A 17,990-nucleotide genomic window follows, 5' to 3' on the forward strand; every position below is an offset into this window, starting at 1 on the left:
ACAAGGCCTTAAAAAACAGGCATCTGTCTGCCTGAGATTTACTGTCACATCTTGGACCAGTGAGTGGGAATTGATTGGCAGGGAGAAGAGATAGGCCTATGATACCCCCAAGGAGAAAAATTCGAAAATACTGTTAAACCTTGCTATTTTATTGTCCCTTTCCTTTGTTATACTTTTATGGAGGAGTCCAGTGAAATTTGCCTCCAGGGTTATCATGAGCATCAAGTGCTATAATTCCACTAATACTAATTCCCTCCTACCAAGTTAATCATAGGAATTCATTACTGTCTGTTTTTATCTTCCCGATTAGAGTTAGCATTGGTGTTGTGAGAGATCATTGATTTTACAGTTGACCCTTGATCAGCGTGGGGGTTGGGGGTACAAACACACCACCATCCCCACCTCTTCCCCCAGCACTCCCCATAAGTTAAAAATGCACACGTAAGTTTTTACTCCCCTGAAACTTGACTGGAAACCTCACTGATGACATAGACAGTCTATTAACACGTATTCAAAGTAAGCTAGAGGAAAGAAAGTGTTGTTAAGAAAATCATAAGGAGAAAATACACTTACAGTAGTGTACTGTATTGGAAAACAGTCTATACGTGAATGGCCCCATGCGGTTCAAACCTGAGTCATTCAAGGGTCAACTGTACTTATTTTTTTAATCTTTTATTTTGCAGTAATTTTAAATTTATAGAAGAGTTGAAAAAAAAATCAGGAGAGCTCCCATGTACATGTAGTACCTTTTACTTAGATTCCCCATCTTGTTTACATTATAATTCATTTGACTTCTCTCTATATATACTTTCTGTAACATACCCAGTCTTCTCTCTCTGTCTCTGTCTGTCTCTCTCTCTCTCTCTCTCTCTCTCGTGGCAATGTCTGGAGACCTTTTTGATGTCATAACTGAGAGGGTGTCGCCAACCTCTAGTATGGAGTAGAGGCCGGAGATGTTGCTTAACATTTTACAGTACACAGACGGCCTCTACAACAAAAATTTGTCTGGTCCAGGGTTCCTGGATGGCTGAGTTGCTTAAGCATCCAACTTCGTCTCGGGTCATGATCTCACAGTTTGTGAGTTCGAGCCCCTTGTGGGGCATGGTGCCGACAGCTTGGAGCCTGCAGCCTGCTTCGGATTCTGTGTGTGTGTCTCTCTCTGCCCCTCCTCCACTTGTGCTTCTTTCTTTCTCTCTTTCTCTCTCTCTCTCTCTCTCTTTCTCAGAAATAAACATTAAAAATTTTTTTTGTCTGGTCCAATATGTCAGTAGTGCTAAGGCTGAGAAATCCTGTGCTATAGAGATGCAAGTATAAGGCAGGAGAATTACAGTCCTGCCTCCAAGAAGCTTGCAGTCTCATGACACATTAACTATCATATGCAGTGGAAGTGTGCAGCGGTGCACCTGCTCCAGGCTTGGGTCAGAGACGCATTTGAGAAAGTGACATAAGAAGTTGAAACCTGAAGAATGAGTGTGAGTGAACTATGCAAAATAGGTTGGTCGGACTGGCAGAAAGAGCGTAGAAGTACATGTGAAGATCTAGAAGCAGGAGAAGGCTGCTCTGAACGGAGACTGTGGGAATAAAAGGGTCAGGGGCAGAGTCGAATGGGAGTGGTGAAAGTTAAGGTTATGGTGAGGGCCTGGTGAGGCGTGGTGACCGCCGAGGATACTGCTTTTTTGTTAACTTCAAGTCAGTGGGCACTGTCTGATTTTTGAGGAGTTCATATCATTCTTTTAAAATTTTTTTAATGTTTATTTATTTTTGAGAGAGAAAGAGACAGGGTGTGAGTGGGGGAGGGGCAGAGAGAGAGGGAGACACAGAAACTGAAGCAGGCTCCAGGCTCTGAGCTGTCAGCACAGAGCCCAGTGCGGGGCTCGAACCCATGAACCGTGAGATCATGACCCGAGCCCAAGTTGGACGCCCAACTGACCGAGCCACCCAGGAGCCCCAAGGAGTTTATATCTTAATACTGGCCAAATAATCATGTACTAAATACCTGTTTTCCATAAATCGTAAATGTAAACGGAACATGTAAATGTTTTACTTTGTTCTAAGCTTCAGCAAGTTCTGTGACTCATTTTCCTTTTTTTAAATTGTTGTGGAACATTACTACTTAGGTATCAAAAACCTTATAAAACGACATGGATGGACCTAGAAAGTATTATGCTAAATGAAATAAGACCGAGAAAGGTAAATACCTTATGATTTCATTTCTATGTGGAATCTAGAAAACAAAACAGAAAGACTCCTGGATATGAGGAGCACACTGGTGGTTGCCAGAGGAAGGATAGGCGAACTAGGTGAAGGGGGTTAAGAACTACAGACTTCCAGTTATCAAGTCACAGGGCTGAAAAGTACAGCATAGGGAATACAGTCAGTAATATTGCACTGACGTCGTATGGAGACTACGCTTACCGTGGCGAGCATTTAGTAATGTATATAATTGTCGGATCACTATGTACACCTGAAACGAATATAATACGTCAGCTATTCTTTGATTAAAAATGAACAATCTTATAAAATGATTCTATTTTTTCTCCTTTTCCTTACAATCCTTATCCATCGCTTTTTTTTTTATAATTATAGTCTTAATAACTTTTGTATTTTTATATAAAATCAGATCAGATGTATATGCTTTTCCACATAACTGTACTAACAGGGATCATTTTTAGTGATTATAAACCATTTCACTCGGCTTATACCAAAAATTTCTCCACTATTGCTGTATCATAGAACGTTTCCTTTGTTTCAGTTTTTGCTTTTATGTATGCACCTAACTTTTTATATTACTTTTTTTGTTCCTCGTGTGATAGTAAGATAATGTTTGCTTTTTTTACATTTGAAAATTGATACTACCAAATAGTACCCCTCGTTTCACTCTGTGAATCTGGACTTACCACATTAATTTAGGAACTCTTTTTAAAAACTTGCAGAAATTATGGAGAAGTCTGGTGAGGAAGGAATGCCTGATCTTGCCCATGTCATGCGCATCTTGTCTGCAGAAAATATCCCAAATTTGCCTCCTGGGGGAGGTCTTGCTGGCAAGTAAGTAGAACAAAAAGAACTAATTTTGAGTTCATTTATAATTAGTAATTAATTTTGGGCAAGAAGTATATCAGTTATCTAAAAATGAAATGAGTTGACGGTTCTTTTACTAGAGAAGAACTTTAAAATTTCATCCAAAAGGGATTTTTTTTAAGGGAATTATTTATCATGTGCTTTGAAGGTGAAGGTCCTATTTCCTTGATAAATGAGAACAAATTTGGGGTTGTGCTGGATCAGATTCTGAGTGAGATATAGAAACTATGTTCTTGGCAAGTGTTTAAGTGTGGCAATTAATTTTTGAGAACGGTCCAGATGAAGCCTTATTTTAAATACTCAAGCTTAGTAATTGTATGCAATTTTAATAAACCTGAAGCGTAATTTTTTTTAGGCGCAATGTTATTGAAGCTGTTTATAGTAGGCTGAATCCACATAGAGAAAGTGATGGGGTAAGTTTTATTTCGTTTCTTAAGCATTTTAAATAATTTTATAATGTAAATACTAGATATAATACTTTCACATAATGAAATCTGTAATAAAGTATTAGTACTTTTCATGTTAAGGAGTCAGTTAAAGTTTAAGGGAATGTATAGAAATGGAGGTAGAGATACAGTTCTGTTCTGTAGATAGACTTGCCACTTAACGGGCACCGAGTACCTTTTTGTTGGGCTGTACTTACTTCCTCCCTGTGTGTCTGCCTTTCCTTCTCCCTCTCCCTTAAATCTTAATTTTGAGGCGAAGAATGTGCTTTGAAGTATCTCAGTTTCTCCTTCAGCAGGCTGCTACCATCACTAGAACGTAGTGATAGAGAAAATGAGCTATTCTTTTAAAGACCTGACTCTCAGTGCCCCTGTGTGCCCAGTTGAACACCTAAGGATAATTTCTTTCTAACCTTAGCATTGCCGCTGTAGGCATGTGTGTTGAGCTGAGATAACCATTTTTGCTGTTCTCTGCTGTGCTTCCTCAGAGCAGAACTCTGTCACTTTACCTTCCTTACTGCTGTTGATGTGCTGTCAGCCGCGTCTCTGTACCGTTTTTATCTTGGTACTAGTGCCAGAAGACAAAACAGTGCCTCCTTCTCCTTTTCCTTGTCCCCCTCCTCCCTCCTCCTCCTCCTCCTTCTTCTTGTTCTTCTTTTTTTTTTTTTTTTTTAATTGTCCTGTATTTCAAAGTCAGTAATTCAAATAAGTATTTTCTCGTAGGGTTTTGAAGTTTTCGGACGTCTGTAAATGAATAACTTAATTTTTAACACTTATGCTTGAAAGATTTAAGGGAGCCCAAGTTAGTAATGAAACTCATTGAGAAGAAATAGACTCACCCTCCAAGTCTCCAGCTCCTGGTGACAGGTCTTGAGAGAGACGTCAGCCACTGGTATCCTCTTAATTGCACTGTATTCCTTTTTGTGCAGCAAAATCCTCTTGTTTTTTTTTTTCTAAACAATAAAAGTGTCCTTGCAAAAAGGAACATTTTACAATTAATACATTGTAGTGAGTTGAATATAAGTGACACTGTATACTGCTAATAACAGGATTTATATCTTGGTCTAGAGCAGTGGTCCTGAGTCTTTCTTTGGTGTTCGGTACCTCAGAGTGTTAAGAATTGTATCTAAAGCTATGAAATTAATTTAAAAACGTCATGTGATACCTTTGAGAACTCTAAATCAAACAAATGAGGACAGAAGTTGGGGTGGCCATGACTGAAAAGTTCGTCGTAAGTGGGTGGTGGAGTGAAGACAGGCTGGTCTCTTCAGCTAGATTATAGGTTCCACACAGCATCCAGTACTATGGTTAGGGGAAATAAACCCTCAAAAGGTAGTTACTGATTCATTACTAGCTGTCTAAGCGCTCCTGTTTCTTCATGTGTGTGAAAATGTAACCCCGGTGTGTAATCTTAGAAAATAATTTTGGGGTACCTGGCTGGCTCAGTCTAGATAGAGCACACGACTCTTGATCTCAGGGTCATGAGTTCAAGCTCCATGTTGGGGTGGAGCCTACTTAAAAAAAATTATTTCATTACGCCTTGCCAAATTTCTTTGTCCCTCAAAAAAGTTGGCTACTTTTACTCCAGATACGATTTTTAAAATGCCTCAGAACCCTAAATTAACATTGGGGTTAATGTTTTAAACTTTTTTTAAAAATAGAAAATACTTATACACAGCTCAATAAACAGTGAATGAATAAAAAACAGAGCCATGAAACTGAAGAGAAATTCTCAGGATAAAAAACTGGCCTTGCATATGAGTATTCTATGACTGTGTATAAGTTAGGAGATGCATAAGCTTTCTAGTAACATCAGCAGATGACACACGGACAGTCTACCCTGAGGTGAAGTGATACAGCGGGGAGACTACAGAACATGAGGCATGGTTCCATCTCTCCTGTCATTGCAGCTTGCCGTGTCCACATAAACACACAAGTTAAAGAATACAGTGTTTCACATCATTTGGTAAAGAACAGAAAGAAGTGACAGAATAGGGAATGTGATTCATTTCCATGTGACCTGTACGCTGATTGCCTGGCAAGTCCGAATTACAAATAAGAGGGGATTTGAAGAATGATGAGAATGACAAATGAAATGAGGAGGATGGTAGTTCAAGTGGACGGGAGAGGCAAGAACAAAGTATAAGCCAGTCTTTAAAGAAAGGACCTCATTTTGTCCAGAGCATAGAGCTGCTGTGGTTTAAAAAAAAAAAAAAATAGGATGTGGGGCGCCTGGCTGGCTCAGTTGGTTGAGTGTCTGACTTCGGCTCAGGTCACGATCTCATGGTTCATGAGTTGGAGCCCCACATCGGGCTCTTTGCTGTCAGCACAGAGCCGACTTCAGATCCTCTGTCCCTCCTGCCCCTCCCCAGTCCCTCTCCTGCTTGTTCTCTCTCTCTCTCAAAAACCAATGACCATTTGGAAAAAAAAAAAGAACTTAGGATGCCAGAAGTACTTTTGGAGAGACTGGAGTGCCCCCCCCCCCCGCCCTTTTTTTCCCTAAGTTTATTTATTTGTTTTGAGAGAGGGGCGGGAGGAAGGGGTGAGAAAGAATCCCAAGCAGGCTCTGTGCTGTCAGTGCAGAGCCCAGTGCAGGCTTGATCTCAACAACCGTGAGATCACGATCTGGGCTGAAATCAAGAGTCCCAGACGCTTATCTGACTGAGCCACCCAGGCGCTCCTGGAGAGGCCTTTTGAACTTTATATTTTACAGAGAGGAGGCACCATCTGTTTGGAGCATAAGAATGATAGACCCAAAGGAATATCTCTGGTATTTTAATCTGTTAGAAACATGTGCAGCATTAGATTAAAGAGATGCTGGCAGTCAAGTAGCGAAATAATTGCAGAGATCAGATGATAAGCGTAAACTCATTATCAGACATATATGCGGATTAGAGAAACTTCCCTGTTTACTATAAAAAGTAACTTTTGCAGTCCAGAGCCCTCTTTTGGGAAATACCACTTTGCCCTTTCAGAATAATCATGACCTTAGAAAAATGTTGACCCATCATCACTAGTAGCAGTAATGTAATAAAAGAACACAAAGAAGCAGAAAAAAAATGAAGTCATTATAGGTGTTTAAGTTTTTACTTTTTAAGCTACTGTAGCAGTGAGTGAGGCACGGATGTGCTCCATAAGTGCTTCTTAACTTAGTTAGATGTGTGCCATGTGGAAGATGTTGCCCAAGTACAGTGGCAGGAGCCCAGGGTTAGTTTACAGAATGGGAAAGACAGCAGAGTGGTGGAAATACAGAAGAGGAGCCAGTTGGGACATTTTATAAAAATTGGGGGTTTTTTAAGTAACAAAAATAAAAATTTTGTTCAGACATTTTAAAAAATGAGGGGGACACCTGGGTGGCTCAGTTGGTTAAATGTCCGACTTCGGCTCAGGTCATGATCTCACAGCTCGTGGGTTCGAGCCCCGTGTTGGGCTCTGTGCTGACAGCTCAGAGCCTGGACCCTGCTTCGGATTCTGTGTCTCCCTCTCTCTCTGCCCCTCTCCTGCTCATGTTCTGTCTGTCTGTCTGTCTCTCTCTCTCTCTCTCAAAAATAAATAAACATTTAAAAAATTAAAAAATAAAAAAGAATGCTAGTCAGAGTTAATTCGAGTTAATCCTAAAATGTCTGCTTCATATCAGAGATAGAATTATCTGGCTGTAAATGCCTATAAGTAATTTGGGGATTACTTATGGAAATAAGGATTCATTTATTTTTCTTATATGAAAAGAAAATCTTGTGGATAATGTATTTCAGAAGGCCCAGTGGAATGTAAGTCAGAAATTAAAACATTTAAAACATATTCAGAAAGTTCATTATTGAGAGGAGTCTTCTGAAGTTGTCTACTAAATTTGTTTCTTAGTTCAACCTGTTGGAGTATGTTAAGACTTCTTAATGCAAGCAGTATTGACATTTTCCCACCTAGTAAAATCTTTGGAAGAGTCCAGCAGGAATTCTTAGGTGGTCTGTGAATCCCCAGAAAGTTTTTGAAAATGTGTTTATGTGTGTACATACGCAGTTTTTAACGAGAAGTATAGTATGTCTGCAGTTTTCATCAGTTCCTCAAAGGCGTCTGTGACCCCAAAAGAACAATCACCTAGAGGACCAGAAAAAGTAAAACTGCATTTTGCTCTAAACTGTTCTTACCTTAGGCAGGGCTCTGAGATCATGGTTTTTTTCTTCTTCCAAAATGCTAGGTTGGGGTGCCTGGCTGGCTCACTAGATGGAGCATGTGACTCCTGATCTTGGGGTCATGAGTTCAAGGCCCACACTGGGTATGTAGATTAGTAAAAAATAAGCTATTTCATTGGTTTAGGTTCTAATCTTAAAAAAAAAAAAAAAAAAAAAAAAAAAGCTAGGTTGCGTCTTATAACTAGAGGTAGAAATTCTGCGAGATCTGTGACTTCATCTGATTTCTTTATGGCTATAGTCCCGGCACCTACAACAGTGCCTGGCATGTGGTGAGAACTCAGTAAATACTTGCTAAATAAGAGCCATTTCTATTTATTAATTTCTAGGTGTTTGCTTCAGACTATCCTTAAGTCATATATTAAAAAAAAATAATCTGAGGTTGCTAATTTGTATGAAAGTACATGTATAGAGTTTTATATTTTCCATGGAAAAATGTTAAGTTCTTCCCTCAAAGAATACTTAAAATGCTTTTTAATTAGTATATTACTGATCAAGTAGCCATATAGGTTGATGATTTTCCAAGGGCAAAGGGGGGACTTGTAGCTGTCCAGTTGTTGGATATGTATAAAGTCATAGGTGATATCCTCAACACCCTTCTTTTACAGGTAAGCCTGAGAGTCAGGGAGAGTAAGTAGTTAGCCTAGGTTGCAAAGCTAAATAAATGATACAGCCAGAATTTCAGTCTAAGGCATGGGGATTCCCAGAACCATTGTCTTTACACCTTTCTGTGTTATCTAAGATATTTAGAGATTACATATATGTCTGTACCCCATCTCTTTACTAGCCATGAAAAATCATTCCTCATTCTTTTGTGAATCTCCTGTTTAATAGTCTTAAGATACTCTGGTTTTGAAAAGGAATATTTCATGAAGTTTTTGAAACTAAGCAGCCAAGTCCGATATCTTACCAGTTATTTTTCTTTTAAATAGTACACATTTTTGTTTGTCCTAATCCAAAATCTTTTTTAAGGCATTTGATTTTTGAGAAGGGAGGAAAGACCGGACAAAAGCCCAAAAGAATCTTCGTATTCTGTTTTCACATTAAGTTTTATATATAGCCTTTCTGTTGATAATTTCAAACTGATCAGTTACAGTAAACATAGCTGCTTTTACATTTTTATATCACAGTTTCAGGACTGTGTGCGTACTAGTCTTTTGGTAAATTGTTTTCTTTTTTACTTCTCAGAACATATTTATGGAGAAGATCTATACTGTTTGAAAATATGCCAAACTTTAGTCTATTTTTAAAGATGGTACGACATACTGCTTCTCTAAGCTGTGTGGTCTTGATCATTTAAATGACTCTTTAAAATAATTTCAGATTCATTAAATTTTACATAATCCTTGCAGATAACAGCTAATTAGATTCTTCCTTAGTCGTTGTTAATTTTATCTCACGAACTCATAGTTGAGAATTTTTAGCTCTAAAAGTTATTTTTAGCTGAGAAGCAGAGGATAGGACTGTACCAAAAATACAGTAAATATTTATTCTTTGCTTTTTTCTCCATTGTTTTAGCTAGTCGTTTGAAGAATTTTGCTTATGGCAACTGCATTAACAAATGCTGCAAATAAATACTAGCTAGTTAAAGTTTATCTTCTAAATGTGCTTAAAAATTTCCCCCTTCTGTTCACTGTCTATATTCCAGTGTCTTATTTGGGAGAAAGCAGTATTTTCGTGAGAGATTTGATTCTTTTAAACTGTGTTTGTCTAGATGACAGTGAAACCTTGAAAATAAAAACAGAGGGTAAAGTTCTATATTCTCATCTCCATAATTGCCTTTAATTTAGTTTGCAGAGTACTTTTAAACCATCCCATCTAATAGAATTTTTTCGTCCTATAATTTCATTAGTCTCTCTGTATCAAGGAAATACATTGTAGACTTGACTATGAAATAATTTGTGGCCCACTTCTACAATAATTTTAAGCAATATTTCTTTAGTGAGTGTCTGTTTATATGGGGCATTTGCTACGCAAAAATGGTTACCATCATGTATTCAAAAGAACATGCAGGAGGACATTGGTGCTAATTATACCTGTATACAATCTGAACTGTGTCACTTAACTAGCATTCTCACTCTGATAAATAACTTCGGTCTCTCTGAGCTTATAAATTTCCTCACTTATAAAAATAAGGGCTGCAGTACCTATTAGGTAGGGTACCTATGAGGATTAAATGAGATGATATGCATAAAGTTCCAAGTACAGACATTAATTACAGAAAGGAATATGAAATTGTCTTTACCTCAGAGAGCTTACAATCTAATTGGAAAGACTTATTAACAGTTGCAAGGTGGAACTGATGGCTGTAATAGATGTGTAATCGTGATGTAATGTATATATGAGTTCAGGTAAAAAAAAAAAAAAAAGTACAGCCAAACAGTAGGTTCCTTTTCTAATATTAATGAAAATCCATAAGAGAGTTGCGAAACAGTATTGTGAAGAGTCCAATGAAATGGCTGGGTAAGAGGTCTCATCCATCTATCTTTATCGAGCACAGTAGGGAAATGTAATTTGTCTTGAGATAAAATGACTTTTAAATGTGGTCATTAGCTCAAGTTCTTTTCAGTTCAGTGGCTCTGTGATGGCAGCCATTGTAAATCCATCCCAATTTAACTTACAAGTTTGGTTTTAATGTTTTTTTTTTGGAAGCAGCTACTCCTCCCCAGCTAGCACTCCTACAGAATCCACAGAGACATAGTAGACGCTTGCTGTAGTAACAGGTGTCAGTTGGAGAGCAAGAGGTGCTGTATCTTTTGAACCCACCAAAATTGAAATGCAACTAACATAACATTTTCATCAATAAGTTCCAGTAAGAAGAGTCTATATCACAGGTTCTGTGTATCAGAATCGCCTGGCAGGCTTTAAAAAACTCACCCCCCCCCCCCCCCCCCCAGTGAATCTAAATATGTGTTTGAACTTTAGGACGGGGCGCCTGGCAGGCTAGAAGTGTGAAGCTCTTGGTCTTGGGCCGTGAGTTTGAGCCCCACATTGGGTGTAGAGAGTACTTAAATAAATAAAGCTTTAAAAAAAAAAAAAAGTTAAAAAAACTCACCCCAACCCAATGAGTATGAATATCATTTGCTTAAAACTTCAGTATGTATATAATTTGAAAAGCTCCACAGGCAGTCCTGGTACGAAATTAGGGTTGATCATCACTTCAGAATTTGTTTCAATGCCCTAGAAGGTTTTTTTTTTTTTTTTTAATTTAATTTAATTTAATTTAATTTAATTTAATTTAATTTATTTATAAAAAGGGAGTTCAGTTTTTTTGGATCAGGGGGGTGAGGTGGGGAGATTCTTATGCCCTCTATTGAAAGTTCTTTGTGATATACTATCAAGGAGAAAATTGCCTTTTGGAAAACTTGATTAAAGACCAATAAGGTTTATGATTAGCAAGCATTCACCCAGTTGTTCCTTCTTAACCTTCCCTGAATAGATTCAAATGAGAAACTTTATATAGGGAAACATGTTTATTTAGCACATAAGGAAAGGTAAGGGAGAAAAAATAAGAAAAATCTTAACGGAGCACATTTTATTATGTTTTCTCCACCCGGTAAATTTTGCAAGTTAAGAAAAACAAAAGTTATTTGGGGCACCTGGCTGGCTCAGTTGGAAGAGTACGCGACTCTTGACCCTTGGGTCGTGACTTCAAGCCCCCATGTTGTGTGTAGAGATCACTTAAATAAATAAAAACATTTTAAAAAGGAAAAAAAAATTAAAAGTTATTTGACAGTTAACCTACCTGAGGTAGAAAATTGGAGAATTCAAAGAAAATAAAGCATCTATAACTTCACTATCCAATACCATCACTTGTATATTGCTGTATTTCCTGTCTTCCCAGGCACTTTACATATAACATCCTAAAATGAACAGATAATAGACATATACATACACATAAAACATACACGATGCACAGTATCATCTCTTGCTTTTTGCCACAAGGGCACTTTTTTTCCCCCCCAAAGCATTCAGGTGCTCTTTGTTTTTCTAATAAGCGCTGCTATTTATTATGTGGTTATATCAGCATATCTTTGTTTCTTTGTTGCAGAATTGTAGAGTATCAGTTTCCAGAGATGGTTAAAAGTTTATGTCAGATCATCTAGATCAGTAACCATTTTTTTAGAGTTTTTTTTCCCAACTTTTTTTTAAAGGTTTATTTATTTTTGAGAGAGAGAGAGACAGAATCCAAAACAAGCTCCAAGCTCTGAGCTGTCAGCACAGAGCCCAATGTGGGGCTCGAACTCATGAACTGTTGAGATCATGACCTGAGCCGAAGTCGGACGCTTAACCAACTGAGCCAGCCAGGCGCCCTGATTTTCCCAACAGTTTATGATAAAAACTCCCAAATATGGAGAATTGAAATGATCACAATGGACACCTACACACCTTCTACCTTGATTCAACAACTGTAAACATTTTACCATATTGGCTTTATCTCTGTGTGTGTGTGTGTGTGTGTGTGTGTGTGTGTGTGTGTGTGTATTTTTTCCCCCTTTCTTTCACGAACCTTTTAACAGTACATTGCAGACATCATCTTGGCATATTTTGGCATGAAGCTCTTAAAAATGAGGACATTTTGGGTGCCCGGCTGGCTCAGTTGATAGAGAATTCAACTCCTGATCTTGGGGTCGTGACTTAAAGCCCTACATTGGGCATAGAGCTTAGTTTTAAAAAAAGAAAAAAATGAGGACATCTTTCCAACCATAACTCTAGTATTATAACCATAATACTATTATCATACCTAATAAGATAAAGATTATCATCTAGTGCCAATTCCGGATTTTCCCAGTTGTCCCTAGAATGCCTGTTACAGTAGTTATTTTAAACGATGGTCTAATCAGGCTGTTACGGTATCAGTCAAGCATATTAATGGAGTCCGTAACCAAGCCCCCACTTTCTTTTTTCCCTTGCCACTGAAAAAGAAGGGCCTGAGCCAGCTTTGTATACCATGTCCTACATTCTGGATCATGTGATTGTTTTCTTGTGTCCTTTAACTCAGTCCTCTATTCCCGGTTTTCCCGTAAATTGGGAACTCGCTTTATTAGATTTGTATTAAACATGTTTGGCAAGAACACACAGGACATGGCCCTACACTCCCTAATGCATCACATCAGGAGGCACATGATGTAAGGTTCTTCCTTTTAGACGGTCAGCTTAACTGTGATCAGCTTTGATGTGAGAGCGTGTTCAGCTAACGAGATTAAGCAGCTGCTATTGTAGAAACCTGTAAGTTTTCCAAAATTTAATAAAATAGGAAAGGAGTGAGTAGTTTCCTATTCATATCTTATTATCATGTTTAAAATAACTCGTTTATTTTTATCTAGAAATGTTTTAATTGAAGTATTTAAGTACAAACAGGAAATAAAATTCTTATCCACAGAAGCGTTAAAATTTCCCCAAAATCCAGTCTAAATTTATAGTTTTACGTTTTGTGTCTCCTTTCCTGTCATTTTGCAGAAGTGATGAAGAAACTAATGTTCTAATGGCCTGCTTTTCTGTCCTTTCCTATTGCTTTAAACACTAATTTCCTTTTGTACTAAACCATTATAGCCAATTACTGGTTTTTCTTTTATAAGTAAGTCAGTTTTAGGAATGCTTGTGTTGCTGTTGAATTCCAATAGCGGAGTAAATTTCAGATGGAGCTTCAAATGACAGTGTGGAATAAGATGTAAACTAGTTAATGGTAATTTGCTAAAATCGACTTGATATTTCCATTGGAAGTTTTTATTGACACAAGTAAGACTTGATACGTATCTAATGAACTGTTCTCGTGCTTAGCCTATTATTACTCGTGGTAGAGAAATGAGTGCTTTGCTGTGATATGTTATGATATACATGTGATATCCTAGTTTGTCTACTGACACTGGGGTCTTGAATCTTAAAAAAAGGCCTCCGAGGAAGCAGAGGAAAGTGGATCACAGGGAAAATTGGTGGAAGCTCTCAGGCAAATGAGAATTAATCATAGGGGAAACTACCGACAACTTCTGGAGGAGATGCTGACTAGTTACAGGCTAGCTAAAGTAGAGGGAGAAGAAAGCCCGGCTGACCAAGCTGCCACAGCTCCTTCTTCGAACAGTGATGCTGGAAGCCCAGTGACAATGCAGGAAGGCCATACTGAATCAAAAAGTGATCTTGCTGAATTAGACAGCTATAATGAAGATGCAGGGACAAAGATGAGTGGTAAACCCATGTGACCTGACTCCGTGGTAATATTTTTGTGATCTTTGATTTGATGGTTTTTACTTAGGAAGTGTAATGTATGCATTTGTAGAACCGTTTTGTTATTTGAACCCTTGGTCAACTAGTTTTATTACATTCATATAGCCTTGTTTTTTAAAGAAGGCCTTTGCATACACTTTTATCAGTTTAAAGTGGACTATTTCTAGAACTTTGAATTTAATAAAGTTATATGTCATTTCCTATTGTATGCCAGAATGAGGCTACTAGTTATTCAAATCAATAGTTAAAGTTATACTAGACAGGATTAGAGATTACTGATAAGCGAGATTATATTATATTGTGGAAAAACTTGTTAATGTAGAATTATATTGCTTCACATTATTTTACATACTAGAACACTCATCGTTAGCTTTGTAATAAATTTGTGTTTTCTTTAGTAATTTCAGTTCCTCAAAGAATGGCAGATGCTGGCCTGTACTTTTTTTTTTTTTTTTCCAAAGATGATGATTTGTGTGTTCTTTGACTTGTTTATATTTTACATCTCTGTAGTTTTATTTTTAGAAGTTCTGAGCTATTGCATATGTGGTTATTTTTCCTTTCTCTGTATTCTTTATTGAAACCTATTTTTTGAAAAATCTATGTATTATTGATACAGCTTTGGTTTGTACATTCTGTATAGCCTAACTACATACATCAAAATGTATGTCAACCAAGTGTTTAGAATGAAATTATAAGTGTTCAAGTCCAAATAAAGCATGTGATGTGGAATAATCTATGCATGTTGTACTTATTTTTAAATCAAAACAAAAATTTTTTTTAACAACCAGGTTTGGTATATTGGAAAAATGCCCATTAGAAATTCATTTGTATTTATATACCATTTAGAAAACTTTTGGCTTGGCTTTTTTCAGTAACTAAAAGAAAACATTTTGAAAAGTCTTGCTTACTCAAATCCATTCTGCTTCTTATCCCCTTTTTGTGATACAAAATCTTTTGTGATACTAATCTTTGGACAGTATGGACACACATAGACATGTCGGAAAATTGCCATGATGAGCGTTTTAAAGATTGCAAGACTGTGATCTTTGCTGTAAATATTCATCAGCTCTTAACAAAGGCAAGAATCACAGGATGTTTTACATAGTGGCAGATATGAGTTTTTTGTTGTTGTTAAAAATAGGTTTTTAAGATGCGGGAGTCACATGGGGAAATTTTTTTTTACAGCTAAATTATTTTGTGGGTGTAGAACATTAACTTTTCTCCTTCGTGTTTATATTTGTCACGTATCTAAAATTGCTTAACGTGCGCTAAGGCGAAACTTTGGATCTTCGAACGTAGCTGATGTTGTGATCTGTTTTTCCAATGCCAGAATGTTTTTAAGTGGTTTGTGAAAGAGGAAGGCATTTGGTGGAGAGGGGAGGAAAAAACCCAACCAGTTACCTATCTGTAGTAGATAGACCCATGTGTGTACACAAGGTATACACTGCACACAGCTCTCTGTAAAAGTGCCTTTTCAAACAAAGGAAGGTAATTTGTTCATCTAATTTTGTTTTCTTTTGAAATTCAATCCAACCCGGAAGTGGTGTAGGTAAATAATAATAATATTCTTCCTTTTCTCTTCCTGTAGGGTGCTGGAGATCTAGAAGACCCATGGTAGCCTTATAAACCTTCTAAAATGCTTTTGATTCTGAAAATTGGGGGAAAAAAACTTTTAATCACAATTTGCTTCAATACAAGGGAAACATATTCTTGTGGATTCCCGCCGTTTTGTGATATGAGCAGAAAATCATTAGCATTTCCCACCATTTGTTCATATTTGTGTTTTCTGATAATTGCCACTTGTAGCATTGCCTGTACTGCAGTATTTTTCGCCAACCTCAGGCATACTGGTTACACCTGTATTGAACTTTGGGCCCTAGGAACCAACGGAGTGATTTCACCACAAATAACAAACTGTGCCCAAGGTGCATGGGAATATAGTTAGCTGTACTCTGAAGATACATTATGTTTTCGTTTTCGTTTTTGTTTTAGACAAGACACACAACATATAAGCATGTAAGAGTAAAGAACTGTATGGGATGCTCCTTTCTCAGTTCACCACGTTGGAAGCCTTTTGCAGCTCTGTGGCTTGAGATTTCCTTTGAGCAATTTACTATAGGATATATATTTATTATTAATTGTTATTTAATTTTTTTTTCTAATTTTACCTGTATTACCAAACTGGGTTCTCCGATAATGTCCAAATTGTAATGTTGCCTGCTTCAAGATAAAGTGTATTTGGCAATAATATTATAAACCCTCACAAATTTTATGCATGTATCTACTACATCCTTCAACTCTCACTAGAAAATCTTTTGAAACCAAATGGGTTAATTTATGGCTATTTATAATTTGCTTTGACATCTCACTGCTGCAAATTTTTTTAAATGATGAGATTTGCCTTTATAATGTAAATTGTGATTTTTGTTTTACATGTGGGTTTCTATAGTTTTACTTTTTCAGCTTTTAAGATACAAGTTTTGTGTGTAATTTGGTATAATTTTTAATTGTTTACGTTATTTTAAAAGCTCAGAATATCACATTGAAATGACTATAAATACATTTAAAATTATCTATTTTAGATCTAAGGAAATATTACAGAGATATTTTCATGGGTTCAGTAACCTTTCATTTTATAACATTGGGCACGGTACAGAGTGGCTATCACATAAGGTACTTGAAGATTATTTTAATTCTATTTTTACAATAACCTTGAATTCTTGAATTCTTTTGAGTTTTGCATGTAGTAAATCCAATTAATGCTGAACATGAAGAGTAAAATTATTTATCTAAAAGAAGCTATTGGGGTAGGAGAAGCAATGAATGTATCCATTTGTACATGGTTTACATGTTGTGGATGCTTTGTAAACATTATCCTATATGTTTAAATTGTGTTTCAGCAGGATGTAATTGCCCTTGTGTGTAGTTAAAATGAGTCGTCATCTGGTCCTGTGTGAAATGGAATTCATGATATTTTCTGTAACATTTTCCTGAAGCTGTTTCTGGAGAGCCACACCATTTGAATACAGACAGCTTTCCTGATCATTTGATTTATTGTGCACCTGATTTTTGGTCTAAAGGAATTATTGCCACAATATATTTTATTTATTCCTTAGATTTTAGCCTTGTAAGTTAAAGTGCTTTACATGATGATGTTAAAAGCTATCTGTCCCTTTACTGGGTTTGGGGGGTTGTAAAAAGATAGGGAATGAAGAATGCAAAATGGTTTATTGTTCATACTGCCCACTCTGATCCAACCCTGTACTGATAGTACCTTTCCAGTAAGATATTGTGATGTTTCATACAATGCAGTGAACATAACCAACTTGTTACCTAAATAAAGAATTGATAAAAACAGTGTGACATATTACTATTTGGTATGATTTTTAAAAGCAAAAGTCCAGTTTTGAATGTTCTTTTTCAACATTTTATGTAGTTGGAATATTTATTGTGAAATTTTCATGCAAAGCCATGTGGGTGATTTATAATCCCAAAGAGGAATTATCCAAACTGTATAGGACAATACTGACTAATTCCTTCTTCACTCCAAAACCATTTTTTATGCCACTTTTTCAAGTGGTCTGGTGGCCCTTGACATACAAATAATGTGTGACTGAGAAGAAAAACCTGAATTCAGTCTTCACTAATCTGAATTTTCTAGTCCAGCTGTTTTCAAATATTTTAGTCTTAGAACCCGTTTATATTCTTTTTTTTTTTCATTTATATTTTTGAAGATCAAAGATCCCAAAGAACTGCTTTTCTGGGTTTTATTTATTTATTGTATTAGAAATTAAAGCCAAGACATTATATTGTGTACTATTTTTATTCATTAAAAAATGAAATCAATTGACTATTAACATAAATAACATTGTTTCATGACAAATAATTATTTTCCAAATTTAGAAAATTATGTGTGACAAGTAGCACTTGTTTTCGTTTTTGTAAACTCTAATGTTGGGCTGGATTCTCACGTCTGATTGTGGATTCATTTTGTTGCAATGTGGCACTTTGAAGTATATGAAGAAATCTGGCATCACAAAAATACGTATATGGAAAGGGTATT

At 36.6% G+C, this 17,990-nt stretch overlaps 1 protein-coding gene across 5 annotated transcripts in view; it reads left to right on the forward strand.

The window, feature by feature from the left end:
* PPM1B (protein phosphatase, Mg2+/Mn2+ dependent 1B) overlaps positions 1 to 17,990 on the forward strand; it is a 91,696-nt gene that overhangs the window by 65,465 nt on the left and 8,241 nt on the right. For 2 of the 5 annotated variants that reach the window (XM_019466355.2, XM_053890650.1), the window contains exons 4-6: positions 2,934 to 3,045; positions 3,434 to 3,491; positions 13,597 to 14,663. In XM_019466355.2, the coding sequence (XP_019321900.1) occupies positions 2,934 to 3,045; positions 3,434 to 3,491; positions 13,597 to 13,902 (476 nt within the window). In that variant the 3' untranslated portion in view covers positions 13,903 to 14,663. Of the gene's footprint in view, positions 1 to 2,933; positions 3,046 to 3,433; positions 3,492 to 4,244; positions 6,815 to 13,596; positions 14,664 to 15,515; positions 17,288 to 17,990 lie in introns of those variants that run through there. The other 3 variants (XM_019466505.2, XM_019466592.2, XM_019466427.2) reach the window with 3 other exon arrangements.

This window comes from Panthera pardus, unplaced genomic scaffold (genome assembly GCF_024362965.1).
Source record: "Panthera pardus isolate Hobbes unplaced genomic scaffold, ASM2436296v1 HiC_scaffold_25, whole genome shotgun sequence".
NCBI classification, from domain to species: domain Eukaryota; kingdom Metazoa; phylum Chordata; class Mammalia; order Carnivora; family Felidae; genus Panthera; species Panthera pardus.